The following is a 27,449-nucleotide window of genomic DNA, read 5'->3' on the forward strand; positions in this document are numbered from 1 at the left end:
CCGGCTTGCCACCCTAACAGTTTGTCGAGAAAACTGAAGCAACGTTGGGGTCTCATTTCATTCGTGCTTATTTTTCATTGAAACTTATCGAATTATTTATAAATATTATAATTAATCATATTGAATTAGTACAATTGAAAATCTGTCATTCAAATATATATATATATATGTATATAAATATACATATATATATATATATACATAATTATTGATAAGTATAAGTTTCATCAACAAATTTGTTGGTGAATTTTAATTTATTGATAAGAAATGTGAATTTTGTGCTTATAGTTGTTTTTTTTTTCCTAAGGGGTTGGGGGGAGGGGGTGCAGTTGCAGTAAGAAGATCACAGTTAGTTTACACACACGGGTCATTCACATTTCACGAATGAAAATGGCGAAAAATAAAAACGAAAGGAAGAATCCAAGTGACAAGTTGTTCCATGCTGCCAGCTCAATGAACTTAGAGGCGTTTTAGAAAACAGATGTTTTTGAACTTCTTTGATTCGTATATAATACGTGAGTGTATTTTGTGTATGTGTACGTACGTGTATAAATGTATATCTGTGCGCGTTAACACGTTGAACCGGTATTGGTGATATTTTAACCAAAAAAAAAAAAGAAAAAAGAAAATAAAAGGAAGAAACTTTTTTTAAGGAAAGAAACAAGTATCAGTAGAGTTGTATGTGTGTGTGTGTGTGTGTTAATTCGTTTTGATCAATTAAAAAAAAAAAAGTTTAATATACTCGCGGTTTAATTTCGCCAACAGCGAAAGTACTACTTTCGTAATAAAAAAAGAAATTAAATCGAGTTAATGGTAATTTTTTTTTATTATTATTATTTTTTTTTAAATTGAATTATTGATATTGTTATTATGAAAAGGATTAGTGGGAATTCATAGTTGGATCGATACGAGTTTAATAATTTTGGTAAGTAATACCTATCTTTTTATATTAATTTTTATATTACGAATATGTATTGGTTTGTTGTTTAATATATTTGTAGAATATTATTGAAATTATTTAATACGTTTAATATTATTAAACATATTATATATTTTTATTATATATTTTAATTATAGGTATTAATTTTATATTATTATTTAATTTATATTATTTAATGTATAATATATATATATATTTATATTTTTTATTATTTAATTTATATATGTGTAAAATTTATATATTTTGTATTATTTAATTTATATATTTTGTATTATTTAATTTATATATATATATTTTATATATTTTTAGTTTATATATTTAATTTACATATTTATATTTTTAATTATTTACTTTAAATATTTTTTATTATTTAATTTATATATATTTTTAATAATAATATTTTTCACATAAATATTTAAATTTAATATTTACCATAATATTTCATTCTTTTTCTTTGTTTTTCTTGTTTCTAAAGACTCAATTAAATTATCCCAAATTTCTAATGATTCAAAAGGATTTTAGAAAAATGAAATTAAAAAAATAAGTGTCACAGATTCTGACATTTTTTTGCAAACGACATTTAAACGAACTAAAGTATATCATTTCAATAGGTTATTTCAAAATTCACTTTTTACTTTTGATTTTACTTTTTAAATCCTTTTTTTATGGTTCTTTTAATAAACTCTTTCTTTCTTTTTTTTTTTTTTTTAATATTGCATTTTTATTTTAATCATTTCTCCTACGATTATATTTCGAACTCTCTCTCTCTCTCTTTCTTTCTTTCTTTTTATTTTTTCTTCTTTCTCTTTTTCTCCCACTATAACTTTCACCCGGATATTATCAACATTTGTCTGATTTATACACACACACAATATATATATATATATATATATATATATATATATATACATACATACATACATATGTATGTATATATGTATATGAACATATACATATATATAGAAATACATAGAAAGAGAGATATGCTTTCTCATGAGCATAACTGGTTTGAATCTACGCTTTGGGGATCGATAATGAAACGAATCAGATGTCAAAGTATTATAAATTTGCATAATTGTGGTTATTGGTGTTTTATATTATTTGATTTTTTTTTTTTTTTTTTTTTTTTAATTGATTTATACAAATTATATCCAAATTTATTTCGTCATCGTGTTTAGTAATTTAATTTCTTTTTTATCTGTAAATGTCATAGAAAACAAAATGATTTTTATATAATATTCTATAAAAAATATAATAAATTATAAACATATATACAGTAGAGCTTGTTTTTGTGTGGAGGATAGGGACTGAATAAAAAAAAAAATCGTACAAAAAAAATATTCGGAAATTGTATCAATCAGAATGTCAAATTTTGATATAAAAATTTTGAATGAAAACATTACAATTCAAACGTAATATTTAATTTGTAATAGTAGAAATATATTAAAATTATTATAATTTATATTATTTATTTAATTTTATTATTAATTATATGATTAAATTTAATTTTAATTAACATGCACAATTTTGAAATAAACGTTTTGAGTGAAAATATTACAATTAAAATTCAAAACTAATATTTAATTTGTAATAGTAGAAATATATTAAAATTATTATAATTTATATTATTTATTTAATTTTATTATTAATCATATGATTTAATTTAATTTTAATAAACATGCACATTAATTTTTTAAATAAACATTTTGAATGAAAATATTACAATGTAAAATTCAAAACTAATATTTAATTTGTAACAGTTGAAATGTATTAAAACTATTAATTTATTTAATTTTAATTTAAATTATATAATTTAATTTAATTTTAATTAACATGGATAATTTTCAAATAAACGTTTTTAATGAAAATATATTAAACTTCAAAAATAATAATATTTAATTTGTAATAGTAGAAATGTAATTAGTTGTAAGAAAAGAATATGTCATTTAAAAGATACGAGAAATTTCACTTTCTTATAAGTTATTTATGTTATCTAGTATAAACTTAAATTATCTTTATATGGAGACACAACAAACTCACACACCGGATATATATATATATGTATTAGCAAAGTGGTTTTAATTCATTGACAAGAGAAATCTTTTCTTACCAACCTTGTACACACTAAAGATAGTCATACGAGTTTAAAGACAAACGATAATAAAGATGAAAGATTATAAAATAACATTATTTTCCTTTTTTAACACATGACTAATAGTAAGTAATCGTAAAATAATAATACGTGTGATTATAATGACAAAGAAATAAAAAAAAAACAAAAACAAAGTAACAGCTGATAACTTTATTTCAAATAATCCTTTGATAATTTAATTAAAGGAAAATACAAAGAGTATATTCATTGATTATAATGTTTTCAAATATGTGATTTGTAATGTCTGTATTAGTGAATGTATATATGATATTATATTTGTAAAATTATTATAATATTAAACGTAGTATAATTAATTTTGATTAATACACGAATGCAATTCCATAATTAAAATCATCAATAATAAATAATAAAAAATATTTTATTGCAATAATTAATAATTTATTATTAAATTATATTATATATAGTTATATTATAATAATATAATATTATTTAATATAATAATATAATTCAATATAATACTATTTAACATAATAATATGATTTAATATAATATTATTTAATATAATAATAATACTGCAATAATTAATAAGTAATTATTAAAAATTATATTATATAGTTATATTATAGTAATATAATATTATTTAATATAATAATATAATTCAATATAATACTATTTAATATAATAATATAATTCAATATAATACTATTTAACATAATAATATGATTTAATATAATATTATTTAATATAATAATAATACTGCAATAATTAATTATTAATTATTAAAAATTATATTATATAGTTATATTATAATAATATAATATTATTTAATATAATAATATAATTCAATATAATACTATTTAATATAATAATATAATTCAATATAATACTATTTAACATAATAATATGATTTAATATAATATTATTTAATATAATAATAATACTGCAATAATTAATTAGAATTTATTATTAAAAATTATATTATATAGTTATATTATAATAATATAATATTATTTAATATAATAATATAATTCAATATAATACTATTTAATATAATAATATAATTTAAATATAATAATAACATAATATTACTATATTATTAAAATATGTAATAATTATAAATTATAATAATATTTATAATATATAAATTATATATTGAATTTACTTATTAAATTAAATAATATAAAAATTTAATGTATATAAAATTTAATTTTTAAATTTCCAAAAATAAATTTACACAAAAAAAAAGAAAATGTTTTAACAATTTGATAAAAAAATATATATATATATATATAAAACAAATTAGAAATCAAATTAAAAATCACACGTTAATTCGTAACACATAAATCAATATATATATATATTTATAATAAATATAAATAAATGTATATTGATATTAATTATACATTTATATAAATCATTTCAAGATTGAATCAATAAAGACAAAATTGAAAAGAAATACGTGTTGAAATATTAAAAAGAAACAAAAAAAAAAAATTTACAATCTCAGCAAATATTTCTCTTTGGTAGACAAAATATAAACTTCACACGTAAACGATAATAATAATTTATAATAATAATTATAATAAAGAAATTAAATGAAGGAAAGAAAAAGGAAGAAAAGAATAACGATTGAAAAATCATTTGCTGTCAATATGATGATAAAGGTGTCAGTGTCAGTGACTGTATATTTGCACTTGGTGCACGCGAATTTTATAAGGCGTATTCCTGTTTTAGACATTGACATCGAAAGTTAATAGTATATACATAGTTAGTGTTTCACTTGGATAGAAATACCAACACTATATATTCGCACAACCATAATCATCATATGAAAACATTGAGAAAAGATTTCTTGACGTAGACCAATAGGATTTCAGCTTAAAAGTGAGTTTTTTTTATTTTTTTTTTGAAATGTCAGAATCAGAAAGGTCAAAGGTCAAAGGTATTCATCTTTTTTCTACGTAAAAATAAATCAATAGAAAAATATATTTAAAAGAAAGAACACAGTGATCGATATAATAAAAAAGAAAAGAAAATAAAATAAAAATAAAAAAAAAAAAGAGAAAGAAAAAAGAAAATGTCATCAGAAATTTCTTTATTTATGATTGTCAATCAATTGAATATAAAATTATTTAAATATTATTACTTTTTCATATTGAATAGTTTAAATATTATATTAAAAAATTAATTCATTAAAAATAATATTTAATATAGAATATTATTTGTTTTTCAAAATAAAACAAAAAAAAAATAAAAAAAATTATAATATTATCTATCTTTTTGTTAAGATTTTTGTAATAAAATATTCATATAAAAATTTGTCTATCACAATCTGAAATATTTAATATGAAAATTGTTTCTCATAATTATTACAATTTGATTTTTTTTTTTTCTATTAAATTATTATTACTATTTTATAATGTTTTATTGAAAATACAGAATAGATAAATGATAAATATATTATTATTTATTATTTGTTCATTTTATGTATATATATATTGCAAACTGGTATCTAGAAATGGCCAGTTTATTGATCTGAAAGATTCTCTGAGAGAAAGGTAGTACCAACCACTCTCTATCGAACAACTTTTTCTTTCGTTTCATTTTACCACAAAGTGTATCGACACGACTATGATATCATTTAACACATACTAAAATTATATTTTGTAAAAACAATTTCACACTTCTATTCTATTCATTTTAAATTGAATAATTATCTCGATCTGTTCATCAGTGTTTCGTTCAATTTTTGTCTAAATAACGAAAAATCAAAATGTTACTTCCAATTTTTTCTTAACAATTTTCATTTAAAATTCAAAACACAATTTAATACAAATTCAATCAACAATATATTTTTTATTACAATTTTTAAATGTCACATTTTTATCAATCAAATTCGAATCAATTCTTCATTTTATGTTGTTTTATATATTGTTTCAATTAAAAGTTAATGTAAAATATATTAAATTTATTTGCAAAATTTTTATATAATGTAAAAATGCCTAAAATATTTTTAAAAATATTATAAATATTTTATGTGGTATAATTACATATTATAAAATTATTAATTAATAATAATAATTAATTATATTATAGTGTATTACATATATTTAAATATAATAATTTAATAAAATATACACAACAAATATATAAATAAAATTAAATATTAAATAAAATTTATTTATAAAATTAATTCATTTAAAATTAAATACAATTAAACGCTTATAATAATATATAAATATTTAATATTATAATTACATATTATAACATTATTATATAATATTTCAATATAATATATTACACATTTAAATATAATAAATTAAATAAAATATTTAACAAATATATTAATATACCGATAAATATTTAATATTAAAATTAAATATTATAACATTATTCTATAATAATTTAATACATATTATATGAAATATTTAAATATAATAATTAAATAAAATATTTCTAAAATTATACAACAACGAAGTAATCGACTACCATTAAAAATAACATTATAAATAACATTATTTAAATATAATAATTAAATAAAATATTTATAAAATATAATAATATACAAATATTTAATTCTATAAATTAAATAAATATTTTAATACAGTATATGACATATTTAAATAAAAATATTTCTAAAAAATTAAACCACACCAAATTAATCGAATACAATTTGAAACAACATTTTACAGAATCCTCGATTTCTGTTTTGAAAATAACATTTCTTTTTTTTTTTCTATCCTACGATATAAACAAAATATTTGAAATGATCCAGTTAGTTTAAAGATCTTGTATATATATATATATATATATAAACATCAATATATATTTAAATAATAAAATAACACAGTTAGAGTTTAAAATAACTATTGTTTCTGGGTAATAAATTGTTCAAATAGTTGTGAACGGGAAATTTAATACTCTCGTAGAAATCTTTTCTTTCTTAAGAAAAACGGTAAAATAATTTTCTAACACGTTTACGATCTTTCTCATGCTACGCAATACTCCTGTTTTTTTTTTTTTTTTTTTTTTTTATTTCATTTTTATTTGTACATAACATCCATACCATTTCGTGAAGTATGAAACTGCATACGATAACAAATACCGTTCTCATTTTCATAAAACTTCGTGTAACCATTTCAAAATTTGCAAACTATTTCAATAATTTGTTCTTCATTTTTAAATTAAACAACAGACAAATAAAAAATAAATATAAACGTGTAATAATTATAAAATCCTAACCTGAGGCACGTAAATTAATTGAAAGTTAATAATAAAAAAAAAAAAATATGAAATAAACCGTGTATGTTAAAAAAATAAAAAAAATATATGAAATGAAATTAAAATCAAATAATTGTTAATTTTAAATATTTGAAAAAAATCTTTCTTTTCTTTTTTTTTTTTTAACAATCTTTGAAAAATAATCTTATTTCGAATTATACAAAAAAAAAAAAACAAAAAAAATTATAAACGTATCAATTTTTTATTATAAAACCCTAACCTGAGACACGTGTATTAATTGAAAGTTAATAAAAAATTAAAAAAAATCGTGTATATTAACAAAAAAAAAAATTAAATTAAAGTAAAATTAGTTAATTGTTATTTTAAATATTTGAAAAGAAAAAAAATCTTGTTTTTTTTTTAACAATGTTTGAAAAAAATAATAATCTTATATTTATTCGCGATTAGAATTCTAGTTCCCGGAAACTATGTGTCAACCTATTAATAATGTTTAACCAAAGACGATAAATATTATTTCATTGAATTTATATTTTAAACTAGCACTCCATTACAATACTCGTTTTCTTGGTATATTCATCAATGACGTCAAAATATTGCAGCAACAGTTTCATAATTTTGAGAAAGAAGAAACCAATGGATGAAAATAAAATCAAATAAAAATTCAAATTAATATCAATATCAAAAGAAAAGAAATAATTAAATTAATTATTAATAATCGACATTTTGTTCTAATCGATACGTCAAATATATTTTATTATTTATTTTTATAATAAAAAAAAAAAAAAAAAATAAAAATACTAAACAAGAATTTCATTATAATTATTTGATCAAATAATGTAAAATAAAATAAATTAATAAATTAATTACAATTAATTATATTATTAATAAATTATCCAATTTTAATATATGTATTTATAATAAAATATTGATATAAATCGCGAAATGTTATTTTAATTGATACTAGAGATAATATATTTTATTATTTATTTATAATAAAAAAAAAAAAGAAAAAAAAATGAATTTTATTAAAATTATTAGAAAATTATTCTCAGTTCGTGATTTAATTACAATAATGAATAAGGAAAGGATAATTGAAATTCGAAAAAAACAAAAAAAAACACAACAAAAAAATAGAAATGTCATCGAATAAATTCTATCTTTAGTAAATTAATTGCTTAGTCATTAAAACAGTATTGCGTTTGAATATTTTATCTACGAATACCATCTGTTTCTATCGAACAGATTCAATGAGCCAGCAAAAATATTTAAACATTAATCAATTTGATACTAATCAATTTGCAAAGGTTATTTTATCATTTATATTATTATTTTATGCGAACGTAGATATTTGTATTTTATGTTAACAATTTTACTTACTAATTAATATCATCATTACGATTGAATAATTTTTTATTTATGTTCGATTAACATAAGTGTCATGTAACATTAAATTTTATGGTTTTATTATACTTTATACTTGAAGTAAAATATTATTTAATATAATTTAATTAATCAAAAGTATGAAAAAGATAATTAAAAAAAAAAAAAAAATTGTAGAAGAAATAAATAAAACATCTTGCAAATAATCTAGTAAATCAAATTCTTTATTATTTTATGTTAAACGAATATTTTTAAATGAACGTTTGAAAAATGATTTAAAAAATAAATGATTAAATAAATGATTGAAAAAAAAACAGATTTAAAAAAATAAATGATTAAATAAATGATTAAAATAAAACAGATTTAAAAAATATAATAGAACAGAAAAATAATGAAAAATTTTTAAATGAAATAATAGGAAAACGAAAGAGAAATAAAATAAAAAGAAAAAAAGAAAAAAACAGAAGAAGAAAAATTGCAAGACAATTAACCAAAGAAAATTACGTGCCTTAAATTAATACAAAAATTGCAAGAGAAATAACAAAAAAAATTACGTGCATTAAATTAATAAAAAAATTGCAAGAGAATTAACCATAAAAAATTACATGCCATAAATTAATAAAAAAAATTGCAAGAGAATTAACCAAAAAGAAATTGCATGCATTAAATTAATAAAAAAAATTGCAAGAGAATTAACCATAAAAAATTACCTACATTAAATTAATAAAAAAATTGCAAGAGAATTAACCAGAAAAAATTACCTACATTAAATTAATAAAAAAATTGCAAGAGAATTAATCAAAGAAAATTACGTGCACTAAATTAATAAAAAAAAATTGCAAGAGAATAAACACAAAGAAAATTACGTACACATTAAATTAATAAATAAATAATCCTAACCCCACCCTTATTCATCTTCTTCAAAATATTACTGTCAATCTTATTGTCACCTAAATCTTTGACAAAAGTACATAGAGAGTACATAAACGTGTCTTTTAAAACGATAAACGAGGTCGTCATAAACCGTACGTCTCCTTACCATTTCTCATCGATTTGAAAAGTGTTTAAGAAGCCAAGAAGTACTCGTTTAAACACACACACACACACACACATATACACACCATATATGTATATTCCACTTGTTAAGAAAAAGAAAGAAAAGAAAATTACATGATAAGTTATTCCTAACCAATGTATAAAACGTTTCAACATATTTTTCAAAGTTACACCTTAAAATATTATCTTTTCGAGAATATGTTTCAAAATAATGTTAGGTTATACATTTTATTATTTTTTTTCACATCTTCAAATATCACCACGATTTAAAAGTAAAATGATTTCTATATTTTTTTTGGTGGGTTTTAAATTCTTTTTTTTTTTTTTTTTTTTTTTTGCAAACCATTAGTCTGTATTTCTTTTTTTGGGGGTGGGGGTAGGGGTAGGGGTAGGGGGAAGGTTTGATATTCCTTTCTACGTTTCAATATGTAAATTTTGATTTATACGATCGTAGAAATTTATTACTTTGAAGTTTACTACATTAAACGAACGGTACCTAATATCAAATGTATTTTTAAAATTTGGTTTTTTATTACATTTTTTATTTATTTATTTATTTATTTTCTTTTATAACTATTAGACTATTCCGTTTCTATTTATTTATTTTTTTTTCTTTTTATTTGGAAATTTTTATTTGTTCATTGCTTACAGATGAATAATTTATTAACAATGTGTTGTATTATTTGAACAATTTTTTTGTATGTTTTTTTTTTTCTTTTTTTTTTTTTTTTTTTTTTTTAGTTGCAGATTAGAGTTTTGGTTTTTGTGATAAAAGGATTGATTTTATTTATTGTTTATTAATAATAATGTTAGATTGGAATCGTATGTTTAGAATGCAAGCATGCCTCATTACCATGATGACACATCTGTACTCTTTTACTAAAGTGTGACACTTTCCAAACTCCCATGAGATGTGGTGAGATACCATAAGCAACCGAAAGCAAAGTCATTCGTTCGAAATATAATTATTTTCAAATATTAACAAAAATTTATACCTATATATCATATTATTAACCATCATATTTCTAACAATAATAATAATAATAAAAATAATAATAATAATAATAATTGAATATAAATATAATTAATTTGAATTTCTTTTGTATTGAATATTTTATTCAATTTTATTTGAATCAAAAATATAATTTTATTATATTTTATATATTTTTTTTTTTTGTATATAATTAATATAAATTTTTATGTATTATTTTATTCAATTTATTTTGAATCAAAAATATCATTTTATTACATCTTATATTTTATATATTTGTTTATATAATTAATATGAATTTTTATTTATTATTTTATTCAATTTAATTGTAATCAAAAAATATAATTTTATTAAGATTTTATATTTTATATATTTGTTTATATAATTAATATGAATTTTTATTTATTATTTTATTCAATTTAATTGTAATCAAAAAATATACATTCTATTTTCAATTATATAAAATTGTATCATATTAATATCAATTATTTATTATATCATAAGATAATATATCCGTTATCGTTTTTCATCATCCTCCTACCAATGCAATTTCTCTTTCCTTAACGAGGATATAAAATACAATCGGTTATTATAGTATACGTTAAAACCGTTAATACTCTAGCTAAACATAAACTCCAGTTAGGATCTTTGACAAGAAGCTAAATGGCTTTTTATGATAGAAAATATATTGATAAGTATACTTGTTTTAAAACGAAAGTTCCTTTACAATTATTATCCATTATTTTTCATTTTTATCGTAAACTGATCTACATTTTAAAATTCCATGTGTGTAACATTTACATTTATATATATATATATATACACACAGACTCAAAGATACACACATTATCTTTTAAATTATTTTATATATAGAAATTATATATTATATATTTTATAAATACATTATTTAAATAATCGTTTACATTTTAGTATAACACACATGAATTATGAACCCTTTTAAATATTTATTTTTTAAATATATTATTCAATCTTTTAGCATACCCCACAATATTATTTAAATTATTTTATATAAATTATATATTAAATTTTATAAATATACATTTTTTTTTTTATATGCTATTTTACATTTTTTAGTGTAACATACATGAACTATAAACCCCTTTTAAACATGTAACTTTGGTAATAAATATATTATTCAATTCTTTTGTTATACAAATTATTTAAATTATTTTATAGAAATTATATATTAAATTTTATAAATATACATTTATTTTTTTATAAGCTATTTTACATTTTTTAGTGTAACATACATGAACTATAAACCCCTTTTAAACATGTAACTTTGGTAATATATTATTCAATTCTTTTATTATACAAATTATTTAAATTATTTTATAGAAATTATATATTATACTTTATATAAATACATTATTTAAATAATAGTTTACATTTTAGTATAACACACATGAACTATGAACTACTTTAAATTATATATTTTTAAATAAATTATTCAATTCTTTTATATTATACAAATTATTTAAATTTAAAATAATTTTTATATTATATATATATATATAATATAAATTACAATATACATATTTTAAATTTTATTTTAAATTTCATTATAACACACATGAACTATGAACCCCTTTTAAATATTTATATTTTGAATAAATTTTATTCAATTCTTTTATTATCTCAACTTAACACAAATGTTTGCAATACACCATATTTTAAATATAAAATATTGAAAAAAAAAAAATTTCTAAAAACCAAATGCAGTATATTGATTTAAAAAAAAAAAAAAAAAAAAAAAAAAAAAACACTATTATGAGATAAAAATTTCATTTTAATTTCTCAACAATTATTTCAAAAGCAAATAATACTTATTGATTGATCATGATTATTTTAAAACCTAATTTAAATTTTGATATTCTATCTTTTTGACAGATTATTTAATATCATAAATATTAATATATTTATCTATAAATAGATACAAAACGTATTCATTGTTCTGCTTGAATGATTCGTTTTGAATGATCGAATCGAGGATAAGGGGAAACGAATTGAAATGCTATTCATCTTATTTTTTTTTTTTTTATATAAAACAGGTGTCATACATGCTTTACATGTAATCATGTGTTTCATATATTTATGTATTTTACAATACACAAATACACACATTTAAAATACCAAAAAAAGAAAAAAAAAACCCAGAAAAAGAAAAGATAAAAAGATTTGAAGGAACGAATTGATTGGAGGGATTGCAATAAGCTTGATTTGTAAAAATCATCGAAGTGATATAAGTCAATGAAAAAAATGACACGAAAAATTAACCAATTGTTTATTTTATTTTTTTTTTTTTTATTATAATATTTTATTTCAATCAAATTTTTATGAAATAATCTTTCATATATTTAATTTTATTTTATCTGCTTTGCATTATTTCAATAATTGTACTTTTGTAATTTTATTTTTCATTTTGTTTTTATTATTAATTATATGTTTATTATAAAATCTGTGTGTGGCTCTGTGACATGTATTTTTAATTTTTCATATTATTTGTGTATATTTGTTGTTATTATTATTTTTTTTTTTTTAATTGTTAATTTGTTATATTTTTCTTTCTTTCTTTCTTTCTTTCTTCTTACACACACACATACACAAATACTCATGTAATTTATTATACACTATATGTCTGTCACATTTATTTTTAATTTTTCATTTGTTTTGTATTTTTTGTTTTGTTGTTATTAAATTAATTTTAATAATTGTACTTTTTTATTTTTATCTATTTATTATTTTAATTATATGTTAATTATAAAATATATATATATATATATGTGTGTGTGTCTGTTAGATGTATTTTTAATTTTTCTTATTCTTTGTATTTTTTGTTTTGTTTTGTTTCATTTTATTAATTGTACTTCTTCATTTTTATTTATTTATTATTAATTATATGTTAATTATAAAACATATATGTGTGTGTCTGTTAGATGTATTTTTAATTTTTCTAATTCTTTGTATTTTTATTTTTTTTTATTTTAATAATTGTACTTCTTCATTTTTATTTATTTATTATTAATTATATGTTAATTATAAAATATATATATATATATATATATATATATATATATATATGTGTGTGTCTGTCACATGTATTTTTAATTTTTTATATTCTTTGTAGATTTTTCTAAATTTATTAATTTGTTTATATTTTTTTCTTTTTTTTTTTTTACACAGACACACAAATGCTCGTGTAATTTTTCTTTATCTCTGTTTCTTTATCTTACTCTCTCATAAAATGTAATAATATAATTGTAAATTTTTTTGTGTCTTCTTTCTCATTTATCGTATTCTTAATTATATTTTCCAGGTTTATATCTTTTTTTTTTTTTCTTTCCCCATTGGTACCGTTTTCTTTCAAATATCGAGAGAAAATAACACAGTAACCCAGTTTAATCTTCTTGGCCCCCTTCAAAGATACCTTCGGTAAAAGGTCCAGAATGTTAGTTGGTCCAGTCAAATATTTAAAAACAGGTTTCCTTTATATATATATATATATATATGGAATTGGCTGACATTTGATTCACGATCATTAAAAAAAAAAAATGTTCGTTAGAACAAAAAAGAAAAGAAAGAAACAAATTCTTTTTTATTCTCTACTCAATATTTTCATATAAATGTATTTTCCAAATTTATTTCTCAATAATTTCATTCATTTTGTTGTAAAACAACATTTTGTTTTGTTTTGTTTTATTTTGATTTTAATGTTTTACTTTTCTTGCTTTTTCGTGTTTTGTTTTTGTTTTTGTTTTTGTTTTTTTTTTATTTGAATACGTGGAATTATTTTTTTCTATTATTAAAATAAACGAAAGTGTACGTGTGTATGTATGTGTATTTAGGTATACATATATATATATATATAAATAAATATATTTAGTTTATTTTGAAAAGTGATCGTGTATCTTTCGATTTAGTCAACATTGGTAAGAAAAATTTATGACTTTCTTCATTCTTGCATCTTTTTTATATCAAAGAAATTTAATCTCAATTTATTACTTTTGCACGTATGTAACTGATAAACAAAAACAAAAAACAACAAAAAACAAAACTTTTATTTATATATTAAAACGAAGATAATAATTGTTTTTATGATTAATATCATTATTTATTATTTATTATTTATGAATATAATAAAAATAATTCAAAATTTGATGTTAAATCACGTTTCCTGACATTGTTTTATTTTTATTTTAAGAATATTATTATAATCAAAAAGTTTTGTATATATAATTTGATCGTTTCAAATTGAAATGCACAATCAATTTTTATGATATAAACAATAATTCAAGGTAAATGTAATAATTTAAATGTAATAAAAAAAAAAATAAATAAATAAAAAAAAAACATGAATTTAAATTATCGAAAAAGAAATGAAATATATTTATAGTTAAATGTAAAAAATATATTTATATTAAATATATAATATAAATAATTTTTTAAATAAAACTTATAAATAATATTTTATAAAATACTATTAAATTAAATTTTTGTTATTTTATTTTATATTTTATATATTTTATTATAAATTTTATAATTTCATATATTTTATTATAAATTTTATAAATTATACATATTTTATATATTTTATTATTAATTTTATAATTTTATATATTTTATTATTAATTTTATAATTTTATATATTTTATTTTAAATTTTATAACTTTCTATATTTTATTTTAAATTTTATAATTTTATATATTTTATTTTAAATTTTATAATTTTATATATTTTATTTTAAATTTTATATATTTTGTATATTTTATTATAAATTTTATATATTTTGTATATTTTATTTTAAATTTTATAATTTTCTATATTTTATTTTAAATTTTATATATTTTGTATATTTTATTATAAATTTTATAATTTTATATATTTTATTATTAATTTTATAAATTTCATATATTTTATTATAAATTTTATAAATTTTATAAATTTTATAAATTTTATATATTTTGTATATTTTATTATAAATTTTATAATTTTATATATTCAAATTTAAAATAATTCTATAAAATTTTCGTAAAACATAAAAAAAATAAATCCTAATAAGACATATATCTTTAATTGAAAGTAAAACTTTAAATCACAATTTAAAAAAAAAGAAATGAACCAACCCCATAATAATAATAATAATAATGAAATAATTTGCAATTCTACTTTATTAAAAAAAAAACATTAAAACTCACATTACAATTACAGATGAAGAACTATTCGTATAATAAAAAGTGATAAACTCGTATGAAATAACTTCATTTTGAAAGTGAATGTGAAACTTTAATTGCAATTTGTGAAAAAAAAAAATAATCACGAAACACTTCCTGTAACCCTCCTCCACCCATTTACTATAAAAATAACGAATAATTTCCGGTTGTCCTTGCCCGTGAAAAAGAGGAAAAGGTGGTAATAATAAAATACACCTCATACAAACAAATAAATGACTTTGAAACGAGTTTTCTGTTATACTCTCGCCGTGAAAATGGGGTCACACATTCGAAGAGACTTTGACCATCGTAGTAGTAAATGAGAGACCTGTTTCTATCCAGGAAAGGTGAAACACCCATTGAAAAAGAAAGGTGTGCTCTTATATGAAATTAAAAGAGAAAAAACCAACAAATCAAAAAAAGCTTGTGAAGTTTAATCTTACGACTAATTTTTTAGGTTAGCAAAAATTATTGAATTCGAATGAAGGACAAACTTTTAGGTTAAATAAATTAATCAAACTACAATTAATTCCAAATAATCGAAATATTGCAATTAAAGAAAAAGAAACAAATCAAGAACTATTAAATTTTAATACAAGATAAACATTTAGGTTAAATAAATTAATCAAACTACAATTAATTCCAAATAATCGAAATATTGCAATTAGAGAGAAAAAAAAACAAATCAAAAACTATTAAATGTTAACACACGACAAATTTTTATGTTAAATAAATTAATCAAACTACGATTAATCCCACATGATCGAAATATTGCAATTAAAGAGAAAAAAAAAACAAATCAAAAACTCTTAAATTTCAACACACGACAAATTCTTAGGTTAAATAAATTAATCAAACAACAATTAATTCCAAATAATCGGAATATTGCAATTAAAGAAAAAAAAAAACCCCCCCAAAGAAACATTAAAAAATTATTGAATTTAAGCAAACGTCAAACATTTAGGTTATAAAAATGAATTGAACAACGTTATATCCAAATGATCGTACGAATATTTCTTGACAGTTTATTTAAAATGTCAATTGACGTTAAAATGATCCTTTACCAATGAATCCCCCACTCCTGTGTTTCTACTAATCCACCTATCAACTGACTCCTTCCTCCCCACCACCTTAACCAAATCAATGTTTGTGATCAAATTCCACGTGCAGCGAAATACCCCAATACCATTAAGTTTAACCGGAAACACCAAGTTATTATTTCTCAGCTTTTACATTTTGGCCTCGTTTAATGTATAAAACTCACTACTACTTTGTATTAACATTTCCCCCCACCACCCAACACCTTCTTTCTATCTCCCACCCCCACTTTTCTCTTAAGGGGTTTAAGACCACCACTTCTTTTCCTCCCCCCCTTCTTCTTCTTCTTCTCCTTCCTTTTCCTTCTGCTGTTTTTCTTCCACTTATTCGTCTTGTTCTTTTTCTTTCACGGTTATCTTACTTGGTACCCAAGAACCAAGGTTATAAAGTACACCGGTCACTTCAACGCGAGACGTTGCTACATTGCCGATCAGCATCGTATTCTTCAGTATCGTTCTCCTTGATCATCATTGTCATCATCATCGTCGTCGATCGGATCGGTACCAATTATTTCAATCAGTTCTAATTCTTTGTGTTTTTTGGTATTTTTTTTTTTTTTGTTTTTTTTTTTAATTATTGGGAGAACGATCATTTTTTTTCCCTTTCTTTTAATGAAAAATTCTTCGGTTAAGTAAAAACAAATTGTTGTTTCTCAATTTTTTTTGTGTGTGTTTTTTTTTCTTATATTCATGTTCTACCAGTACTTTTAATTTTTTTTTTTTTCTAAAAATATATTTATTTTCAATGTATAATTTTTGATCGAAGGGGGAAAAAAGAAGAAGTGTGAATTATTTATAAAAAAAAAAAAAAGAAAAACGTGCGAGTTAATATTCTGACGTTGGTGATTTTTGTTTTCCTGTCTTTCTTGAAAAAAAAAAAAAAAATTAAAAAAGAATAAGGAAAAGGAATCAAATTTTGTTCGTCGTAAACGGTTGATTACATTTTGATGTAAAGTATAATAATTTCCTTTGAAATTAAGTTTTGTTTTACTTTTTTTTTTTTTTTTTTTTATTTATTTATCTTCTTCTCCGGTGGTGACTGAAAAGTCAACGAGAGTATTATCCTCTCGTCGTGTTGCAAGAGATCATCTTCGTTTTATCGGGGTACAAATTGAATACTGCGAAAAACGAGGTAAGAGGGATCCTATTTTTATTTTTTATGTTTTTTTTTTTTTTTGGTTTATTAATTATTTATTTTTATAATGAATTTTATGTGTGAAAAATATTCTATTTGAAAATAATTAATAATTATAAACGATATATATATATATATATATATTTTATTTTTTTAAAATATAATATAATAATATTTATTAATTATATTTATAAATATATTTTTTTATATTTAAATATATTTTCATAAATAAATAAATAAAAAATATAAGTAAAAATTTATATTTAAAAAAATATTTAAAAAAAAAAAACATATTTATTATATCAATATAATATATAATAAAATAATATAATAATATAATTTATATATAATTTATTTTATAAATAAAAATTATATAATATTATTGTTTAAATTGTTTAAATTTTCCTTTTTTTTTTTTTTTAATTTTTTTTAATTTCTATTTTTATTTTTTCTCTCGTATTTCATCGGATATCAAATTTGACATGACTTTATTTGCAATCAATGACAAATTTCTTATGAGAATCAACCAAATGAACTAATTTTTCGTACAATTATAAATGTAACAATGTAACACGTTCATTGCCACGTGTACCACCGGTGGTACACGTTAAACTTGTTGTTCAGGCCACGTGTACCACCGCTGGTACACTTACCATTAAACAAATTTATTTAATACCCTGTAAAATATATACGTTTATAATAAATGTAATTCTGTCAAAATAATATTTCTATTAAAATATTCATGCATTATACGAAATGCAGTCAACAGAACAAAGCACATGAGAGTGTTTAATTGTTATTAATTATAATAATTAATAATAAACATGTAATAGTTGATTTTGTTTAAAGCAAAATTAAATGGCCTTAATGACAAGTCAGGTAAAAAAAGGCTTGGCATGGAACGTGTTAAATGATCAATTTGATCATTTTTTTTTTTTTTTTTTTTGAAGGACTCTCTCTCTCTCTCTCTCTCTCTATTTACACGTCGATTATTAATAATAATTTTGCAAGTTAGAAGTTTGTAAAATAAGTACATTTTACAACACTTTCGATTTGTTAGGATCAACTGATTATTTCTAACTTTCACTATGGGAAATCATTTAATGCTCGGAGATAAGGATGCTCATGTCGGCCGGATCTTGATGGATACATACATACATACTTACATACATACATACATACATATATATACAACATATATGTATATACAAGAAGGAAACTTAAAGAGAAAGATACATCATCGATTTCACTGAGAAAATTAACATAAACTTCGTTACAGTTTTAACAATTTATTCATCAATCATTCAATCAATTTAATCAATTATCATTTGAAAATGTTCAATGTATTCATTTGAAATTAAATGACAAGAAAGTTGTTAAAATTGAATTTTGCTGTTTTCATTTTAACAATTCATTCATAATTCATCAATTTACCAGTTACGTCTTACCTTCTTTTTTTGTTATCATTTATTTTAATCAATGTAATCGTTGAAATTTCGATTTTCTAGTGAATCGTACGATTGTAAGAAGAAATTAGTTCCGGTGAAGATTCGAATTACACTATGGCAATGAGAGTTTTCTCATTATGTGAAAGTTATAGGTTTTTTGTTACATTAAAAGTGAATGACCGTATGTATGTAGTAAACGTATCTAAGTTGTTTCAAATATTTTTAAACAAAAAACTTCAAACATATCCTTTATCATGTAATTTCTCATTTTCTTTTTATATATGGCAATATGAATTTAAATGAATTAAATATAAAAAAAAAAAAAAAAAGAGAAAATATATTACAAACGATTAACCAAAAAAAAAAAATATATTAAAAACTTTCTATAAGAATTTTTAAAGAGTATAAATTCTGTTGTTTTTTGTAAGTAAATTTTTGAACAAATATAAAATAATAAAAAAGAATAAATAAAATTACGTATATATGAATTTCAAAATACGATAAAATCCATAAATTTTTAAATAAAATACAAATAAGTTAAAAATAAATGTCATCGTATGAAGACTATCGTAAGTTAATAAATAATATAATTATAATAAAAAAATAATAAATATATTATTTAATTAAATATATTTCAAAATACAATTTAATTTTACATTATTACTAATATATATTAGTAATATATATAATAATAATAAAAATATAATATAAATAAATAATATAATTATAAATATATTTAAAAATAAAATTTTAAATTTACACTATTACTAATAAATAATATAATAATAAAATAGTAAAATAAATAAATAATTTAATTAAAAAAAATATATTTAAAAATCAAATTTAAATCTACACTATTACTAATAAACAATATAATAATATAATAATATAATAATAAAATAAATAAATAATTTAATTAAAAAAATATATTTAAAAATCAAATTTAAATCTACACTATTACAAATAAATAATATAATAATACAATAATATAATAATAAAATAATAAAATAAATAAATAATTTAATTAAAAATATATTTGAAGATAAAATGTTAAATTTACACTATTACTAATAAATAATAAAATAATAAAATAAATAAATAATTTAATTAAAAATATATTTGAAGATAAAATGTTAAATTTACACTATTACTAATAAATAATAAAATAATAAAATAAATAATTAAATTAAATATATCTAAAGAACAAATTTAAATCTACACGATTACTAATAAATAATATAATAATAAATATTTAAATAATTCAATTAATAAACTAAATATACTTAAAATTAAAATTACAAACTACAAAAACAAAATATTCAATCATTTCTGTATTCAAAGAACGAAAAAATGATTATATTCTTTTTTTTTTTTTTTTTTGATAAAAAATATATTAAATCAAAAATAATTTGATAAAACAAATAATGTAAAAAAAAGGAGAAAGAAATGAGAGAAAGAGAAATAAAAAAAAAGAAATAAAATGAGAAAATTAATGCCAACGTTGACATCACAGTTAGAGGAGGTTAAGAAAGTTAAACAATATTTTACAATATTTCACATACGTAAATTTCATTATCCACAGTTCCGCTTCATCTGCCAATAAAAAAAAAAAAAAAAGATTTGATCAAACACACATACATACATACACACACGAACGTATGGTAAATACACTAATACTAATACACACACACACACACATTACAAAAGAGACAACCCTGTTGAATTTCCTGTGTGAAATGAAAGTCGAAGATTGACCCCAAAGAAGGTTTCTCTTTTATTACTATTCACCTTTCGTATTTCAAGGTAGATTTTTAATTTTTTTACAGATCCTTCAACAAGAATCATCACAACGAATGATAATATTTTTATTAAAATAATAATCGCAATAATAATAATAATAATAATAAAATGATAGTAATAAGAATAAAAATAGAAAGATGAACGTAGAAACAAACAAATGAAAATAATTGTTGATAATTACTTGTTATATATTTTGTTAATAATTGTTGTTTATTTTTATTTTACAGACAATGGCGGCGAGTTTTATTAATTCGACAACGATACTAATCAACGACGTCTATGATTATTATCTTTGGACTCTCTCTTTGGCAGGTACTATTCATTCTCATATCATATTATTATTTTATTTTTTATTTCTTTCACTTAATTGACATGTTTGACATGTTAATCATTTAATAATAAATTCATTATTATGTGTGTGTATGTGTGTGTGTGTGTGTATTTATTATTATTTCGTGAAATTAAAATTTGAAAATATATATGATCGTTAATTTTATTTCATTTGGAAATGTATTAATGTTCATTAAATATTATAAATATTTTGAAGAAATTTATTATACACGAATATATGAATATTTATTTTAAATTTTATTTTTTCAAAAATTCTTACAAATAAAAATAATAGAAAATTATTTAATATTTTAATATATATTAAGATTATTATTAAATATATTTTTATGGATATATATATATATATATTTATAATATATTAAAATTATTATTAAATATATAGTTATGGATATATATAATATTAAAACTATTATTTATTAATATTATTTATAAAACAATATATTTATTAATATTTATAATAAATTAAAACTATTATTAAATATATATTTATTAATATATAAAATTAATATATTAAAATTATTATTAAATATATAGTTATGGATATATATAATATTAAAACTATTATTTATTAATATTATTTATAAAACAATATATTTATTAATATTTATAATAAATTAAAACTATTATTAAATATATATTTATTAATATATAAAATTAATATATTAAAATTTATATTAAATATATATTTATTAGTATATTAAAATTATTATTAAATATATATTTATTAATATTTATAATATATTAAAACTATTATTAAATATATATTTTTATTAATAGTATAATTAAAGTAAAGTAATTAAAAGTATATTAAAATTATTATTGAATCTACTCATTCTCAGAAATTAAAAAAAAAAAAAAATACATAAAAAATTCATAAAATAATATATACAATATTTATTTATAAATAAAAGAAATTTGATTAATATACAATAATTTTAATTAATTTAATTTAATTATTAAATTAATAGAAAATTTTCTTCGTAATTTGAATCATTTAAAAAAAAAAAAAAAAAATCTCATTCTATTATCAATGATTTTATTTTATTTTATTTTATTTTATTTTTTAAACACTCGTACTATCAATCACGATAGAAATATGTATAAAAAAAAAAAACAAAAATGATAATAAATATTTGAAAAATAATTAGACGAAAGAACGAGAGGATGGTTGCTAGTCGATTCACCAAAACCAACTTTAATATACACGATGTTGTATTTAATGATCGTTTGGGCTGGACCAAAGGCCATGAAAAAACGAAAAGCATTTAAATTAACTTGGGCACTCGTACCATATAATCTTGCAATGGCTTGTTTAAATGCATACATTGCAATACAACTTTTCGTTGCATCTACAAGGTTACGATATAGTTATGTGTGTCAACCGATTAGACATATAACTCGTCCTGACGAAATGCAGGTAAGAAATCATTTCATAGAAATCATTACACAAACAGACTATCATTTTTCATATTTATTTCATTTATTATTTATTTATTCGATTTATTTCATTGATTTCATTTAATTCATTTAATTCATCGATTTCATTTATTTCATCATTATTTTTTATTTATTTTACTTATTATTTTATTTATTCCATTTATTTCATTTAATTCATTTAATTCATAGATTTCATTTATTTCATAATTATTTTTTATTTATTTTATTTATTATTTCATTTATTTCATTTATTTCATTTAATTCATTTAATTCATAGATTTCATTTAATTCATAGATTTCATTTATTTCATAATTATTTTTTATTTATTTTATTTATTATTTCATTTATTTCATTTAATTCATTTAATTCATAGATTTCATTTATTTCATAATTATTTTTTATTTATTTTATTTATTATTTCATTTATTTCATTTAATTCATCGATTTCATTTATTTCATAATTATTTTTTATTTATTTTATTTATTATTTCATTTATTTCATTTAATTCATTTAATTCATTTAATTCATTTAATTCATTGATTTCATCGATTTCATTTATTTCATAATTATTTTTGATTCATTTTATTTATTATATCATTGATTTCATTTAATTCATTTAATTCATCGATTTCATTTATTTCATAATTATTTTTGATTCATTTTATTTATTATATCATTTATTTCATTTAATTCATTTAATTCAACGATTTCATTTATTTCATAATTATGTTTTATTCATTTTATTTATTATATCATTTATTTCATTCAGAAAAAAAAAACAAATTAAATTCTATTATTTCAAAGATATTTATAATAATATATAATTCCAATTTTTTATATGCCAAAATATTTGTTATCTTTCATTTCATTTCATTTTTTTTTTTTTAACAAACATTCTGCACAACTTTCAATAAAATATTATTATTACAAAATAATTGTCATATTATTGTCTACATTTTGAATAACATATATCGTAATAATAATTTTATTATTAATTGCAATAACAACCTATTTGAAACACACACAATACGAATAATAAATATAACATAATTAATTATATTATAATAATTTAAAAATATTTAATTAAATATATTGTGTGTAATATATTAATTTAATACAATTATAATATATAGGAAACAGAAAAATATATTTCTAAAAAAAAAAAAATAATAATAATTATGTTCATTTTGCAGATAGCACATGCAGTATGGTGGTATTATTTCAGTAAACTATTAGAATTTTGTGACACATTTTTCTTCATATTACGAAAAAAAGATAATCAATTGAGTTTCTTGCACGTTTATCATCACTCAACGATGTTCTCACTTTGGTGGATTGGAATCAAATGGGTTCCAAGTGGTTCCAGTAAGTATCAACAAAAAAAAAAAAAAAAATAAATTTAAAATACTCGCTTAAAATATTTTTTTAGAAATATTTTTTTACGAGTAACACACGTTTTATGTTCATAACGGTACACCTTTTCTTTTTTTTTTTTTTGTTGGAATATTTAATTATGATCAAATAATAAAATGTTATATATAATATTTACAGCATTCTTACCAGCCATGGTAAATAGTTTCATTCACGTGTTAATGTATTCCTATTACGGATTGGCTGCATTGGGTCCAACTGTATCGAAATATCTTTGGTGGAAAAAATATTTGACAATTTTACAATTGATCCAATTTACAACTGCATTGATACTTGGTATCAATGGTATTCGTTCAGGTTGCGATTTTCCACTTTGGATGCAATATGCACTTGTCATTTATATGATCTCATTCATCGTACTGTTTGGAAACTTTTATGCTAAGGCCTACATTGCCAAGGTAAATTATTTTTTTTTTAATAATATTATTAAATATACGATCGGAAAAATATTATTTTATTCCAACCAACAAACAGACAGACAGACAGACAGACAGACATTCAGCAACCCACCTGTTGACCTTTTTATTTTTTAAAATACGAAATAACAAAATTATTCGAATTAAAATTAAATTTGAATTTGAAAATAAATAAAAAGAAGAAGAAAAAAAGCACACACACACACTTAAAAGTAAAAATAATAAAATAGACGAGTTTTATTTAATTTTTTTTTCTATTCAGTTTTTTTTTTTTTTTTATTTAAGTTTGTTTTTTTAATTTTATTAAATTGATTTTTTTTAACGTTGTAAGAAAGTAACCTTTTTGTTGAAAGTTCTATTTTTTATTTTCATTTTTATTTTTATTTCTTTTTCTTAAATAAAAAAGAAGAAAATAAAATTAAATCGATGAGAGTAAAAAAATATGTTTGGATATTTGATACGTCAACGTATTTGATTTTTATTTTTTTTCTTGTTTTTTTTTTTTTTTCTAGGGTAAACAAGCGTATGCAGAAAGACAATTGGAGAGGCTCAAATCGAATGCAAAATTGAAGAAGATTGAAAATAAAATGGAGAATAATGTTGGTGAAGTTGTCAGCAACGGTATTGTCACGAATGGTCATGCCAATGGATACGCAAACGGAGTTACGAAGAGGAATGTTGTTAGCAATTAATAAAAAAAAAAAAAAGAAAGAAAAAAGAAAAAAAAAAGAAAGAGAAGAATTAATTACTAAAAAAAAAAAAAAAAAAAAAAAAAAACAAGAAAAAAAGTATCCAACAATTTTCTCAAAGAATTTTTCTCTTTTTTTCTTTTCTTTCATCCTAAAAACAAAAAAAAAAACAAAAAAAGAAGAAAAGAAAAAACACGCTCTAATTTAATGTTTAGATTTTTACAAATGAAGAGGAAGAGATGTTAAAAAAAAAAAAAAAAAAAAAAACCCAGCAGCAACAGCAGCCATTTAAATGAAACGATTAAAAATAAAAAAAAAATTAAAAAATTGAGAAAAAAAAATAAGAAAAAAAAAAGGGTTGAGAAAACGATTTTGCATATTCACCGAAATTGTTTTTTGTTTGTTTGTTTATTTATATATGTATATTTTGTTATTGTTCTTTTTTAATGATCCATTTTTCATTCATCACCATCATCATCCATTAATTAATAATTTGTGTTCATAGTCATTGTGATTTTTAATTTAATGGAAGAAAAAGAAGAAAAAAAAAAAAACATAACCTCAAACTCTACTTATACTTCTCTTCCTCTTTTTGTTTTTGTTTGATAGATGATCTATATTGATCTATAGATCTTTTGAGTATGTCGTACATAACCTTACTGTTTTTTTTCTTTCTTTTAAGTTACCGGCATGCGTCACTTATTTTTTTTTTCTCTCTCTCTACGATCGACAAATTTGAATACAAATTTTATCTTTTTTTTTTTTTTTTTCATTGTTTTTTGATTAATTTGTCGATTCGAAGAGAGAAATAATTGTACATATAATATTAGTATAGTACATATACATAATTAAATAAATAATTAAATAAATAATTAAATAAATAAATATATATATACATAAAGCATGTAAGCTAGAAATGTTACAGAAAAAAAGGGGGTTTGATAAAAAAAAAAGAAAAAAACTAGGTGAAGGAAAGATTAGAAATGGCGGATGGAAATACAATAATTTACAATGAGATTGAAAGAAACATACTAACCCCTTTTTCAAGGAATGCAAAATATTTCCAATGCAAAAAAAAAAACAATGCTACAATAATTAAATGCAACAAATAATTACAAATTTGATTGACGTAGTAAACGAAAAAAAAAAAAACATAAAATAAAATAAAATAAACATAAAACATAAAACATAATGCAGGATCGAAATTCGATCGCACGTGGGCGCATTAATTTAAATAAACAAATATTACAAATATTACAAACGAAAAAAAATAATAATAATACCAGGAATGTAAACTCGCATAAAAATGTCTCTAAATGAAACATTTTTTTTTTTATACTTTTTTTTTCCCTCTTCCCTATCTCTCAATCAACAATTCCTGTAATTTTTAATTAAAATGATAATGTTTTTTTTTTCTATAAAATTACGCACACATTATTTAATTAAATCATACGCACAAAAAGAAATACAATATGGATGTAAAAAAAGTATTCGTACAACAATAAATTTTGGAAAAATACAAGAGAGAAAGGGAAGAAAATGAGAAAAAAAGAAAGGAAAAAAAAACAAACAAACAAACAAAAAGGATCAAAGACAATCCTTTTTTTGTATTCCACTTTTTTCAAATTAATATTATCATTCTAACTATATATATATATATATACATCAGAATGTTTTTTGAAAAAACAAT

The 27,449-nt window shown here is 19.0% G+C and overlaps 1 protein-coding gene across 5 annotated transcripts; it reads left to right on the forward strand.

Annotated features, from left to right (window-relative positions):
* Window positions 1-26,843, forward strand: LOC107072375 (very long chain fatty acid elongase 4). Of its 5 annotated transcripts, none has more exons than XM_089175928.1 (7): window positions 1-813; window positions 879-925; window positions 21,661-21,745; window positions 22,933-23,201; window positions 24,417-24,588; window positions 24,775-25,052; window positions 25,583-26,843. In XM_089175928.1, the coding sequence occupies exons 3-7, from the start codon at window positions 21,664-21,666 to the stop codon at window positions 25,760-25,762; spliced, it is 981 nt and encodes a 326-aa protein (XP_089032054.1). In that variant the 5' UTR covers window positions 1-813; window positions 879-925; window positions 21,661-21,663; the 3' UTR covers window positions 25,763-26,843. The 5 variants fall into 5 exon arrangements, with proteins under 5 accessions (XP_089032054.1, XP_089032051.1, XP_089032055.1 ...); XM_089175927.1 differs by lacking the exons at window positions 1-813; window positions 879-925 and adding exons at window positions 17,421-17,551; window positions 18,098-18,182; XM_089175925.1 differs by having other exon boundaries at window positions 1-925.
* The last annotated feature ends 606 nt before the right edge of the window (window positions 26,844-27,449 follow it).

The sequence above is a fragment of the Polistes dominula genome, unplaced genomic scaffold, assembly GCF_049000335.1.
Source record: "Polistes dominula isolate Pdom_NZ unplaced genomic scaffold, Pdom_raw_medaka contig_21, whole genome shotgun sequence".
In the NCBI taxonomy this organism is placed as follows: domain Eukaryota; kingdom Metazoa; phylum Arthropoda; class Insecta; order Hymenoptera; family Vespidae; genus Polistes; species Polistes dominula.

Coding starts and splice junctions, on each gene's coding strand:
- LOC107072375 (XM_089175925.1), top strand. CDS start 21,664: ATGGCGGCGAGTTTTATTAATTCGACAACGATACTAATCAACGACGTC. Junction 23,202..24,416: donor CTCGTCCTGACGAAATGCAG/GTAAGAAATCAT, acceptor TTCATTTTGCAG/ATAGCACATGCAGTATGGTG. Junction 24,589..24,774: donor ATGGGTTCCAAGTGGTTCCA/GTAAGTATCAAC, acceptor TAATATTTACAG/CATTCTTACCAGCCATGGTA.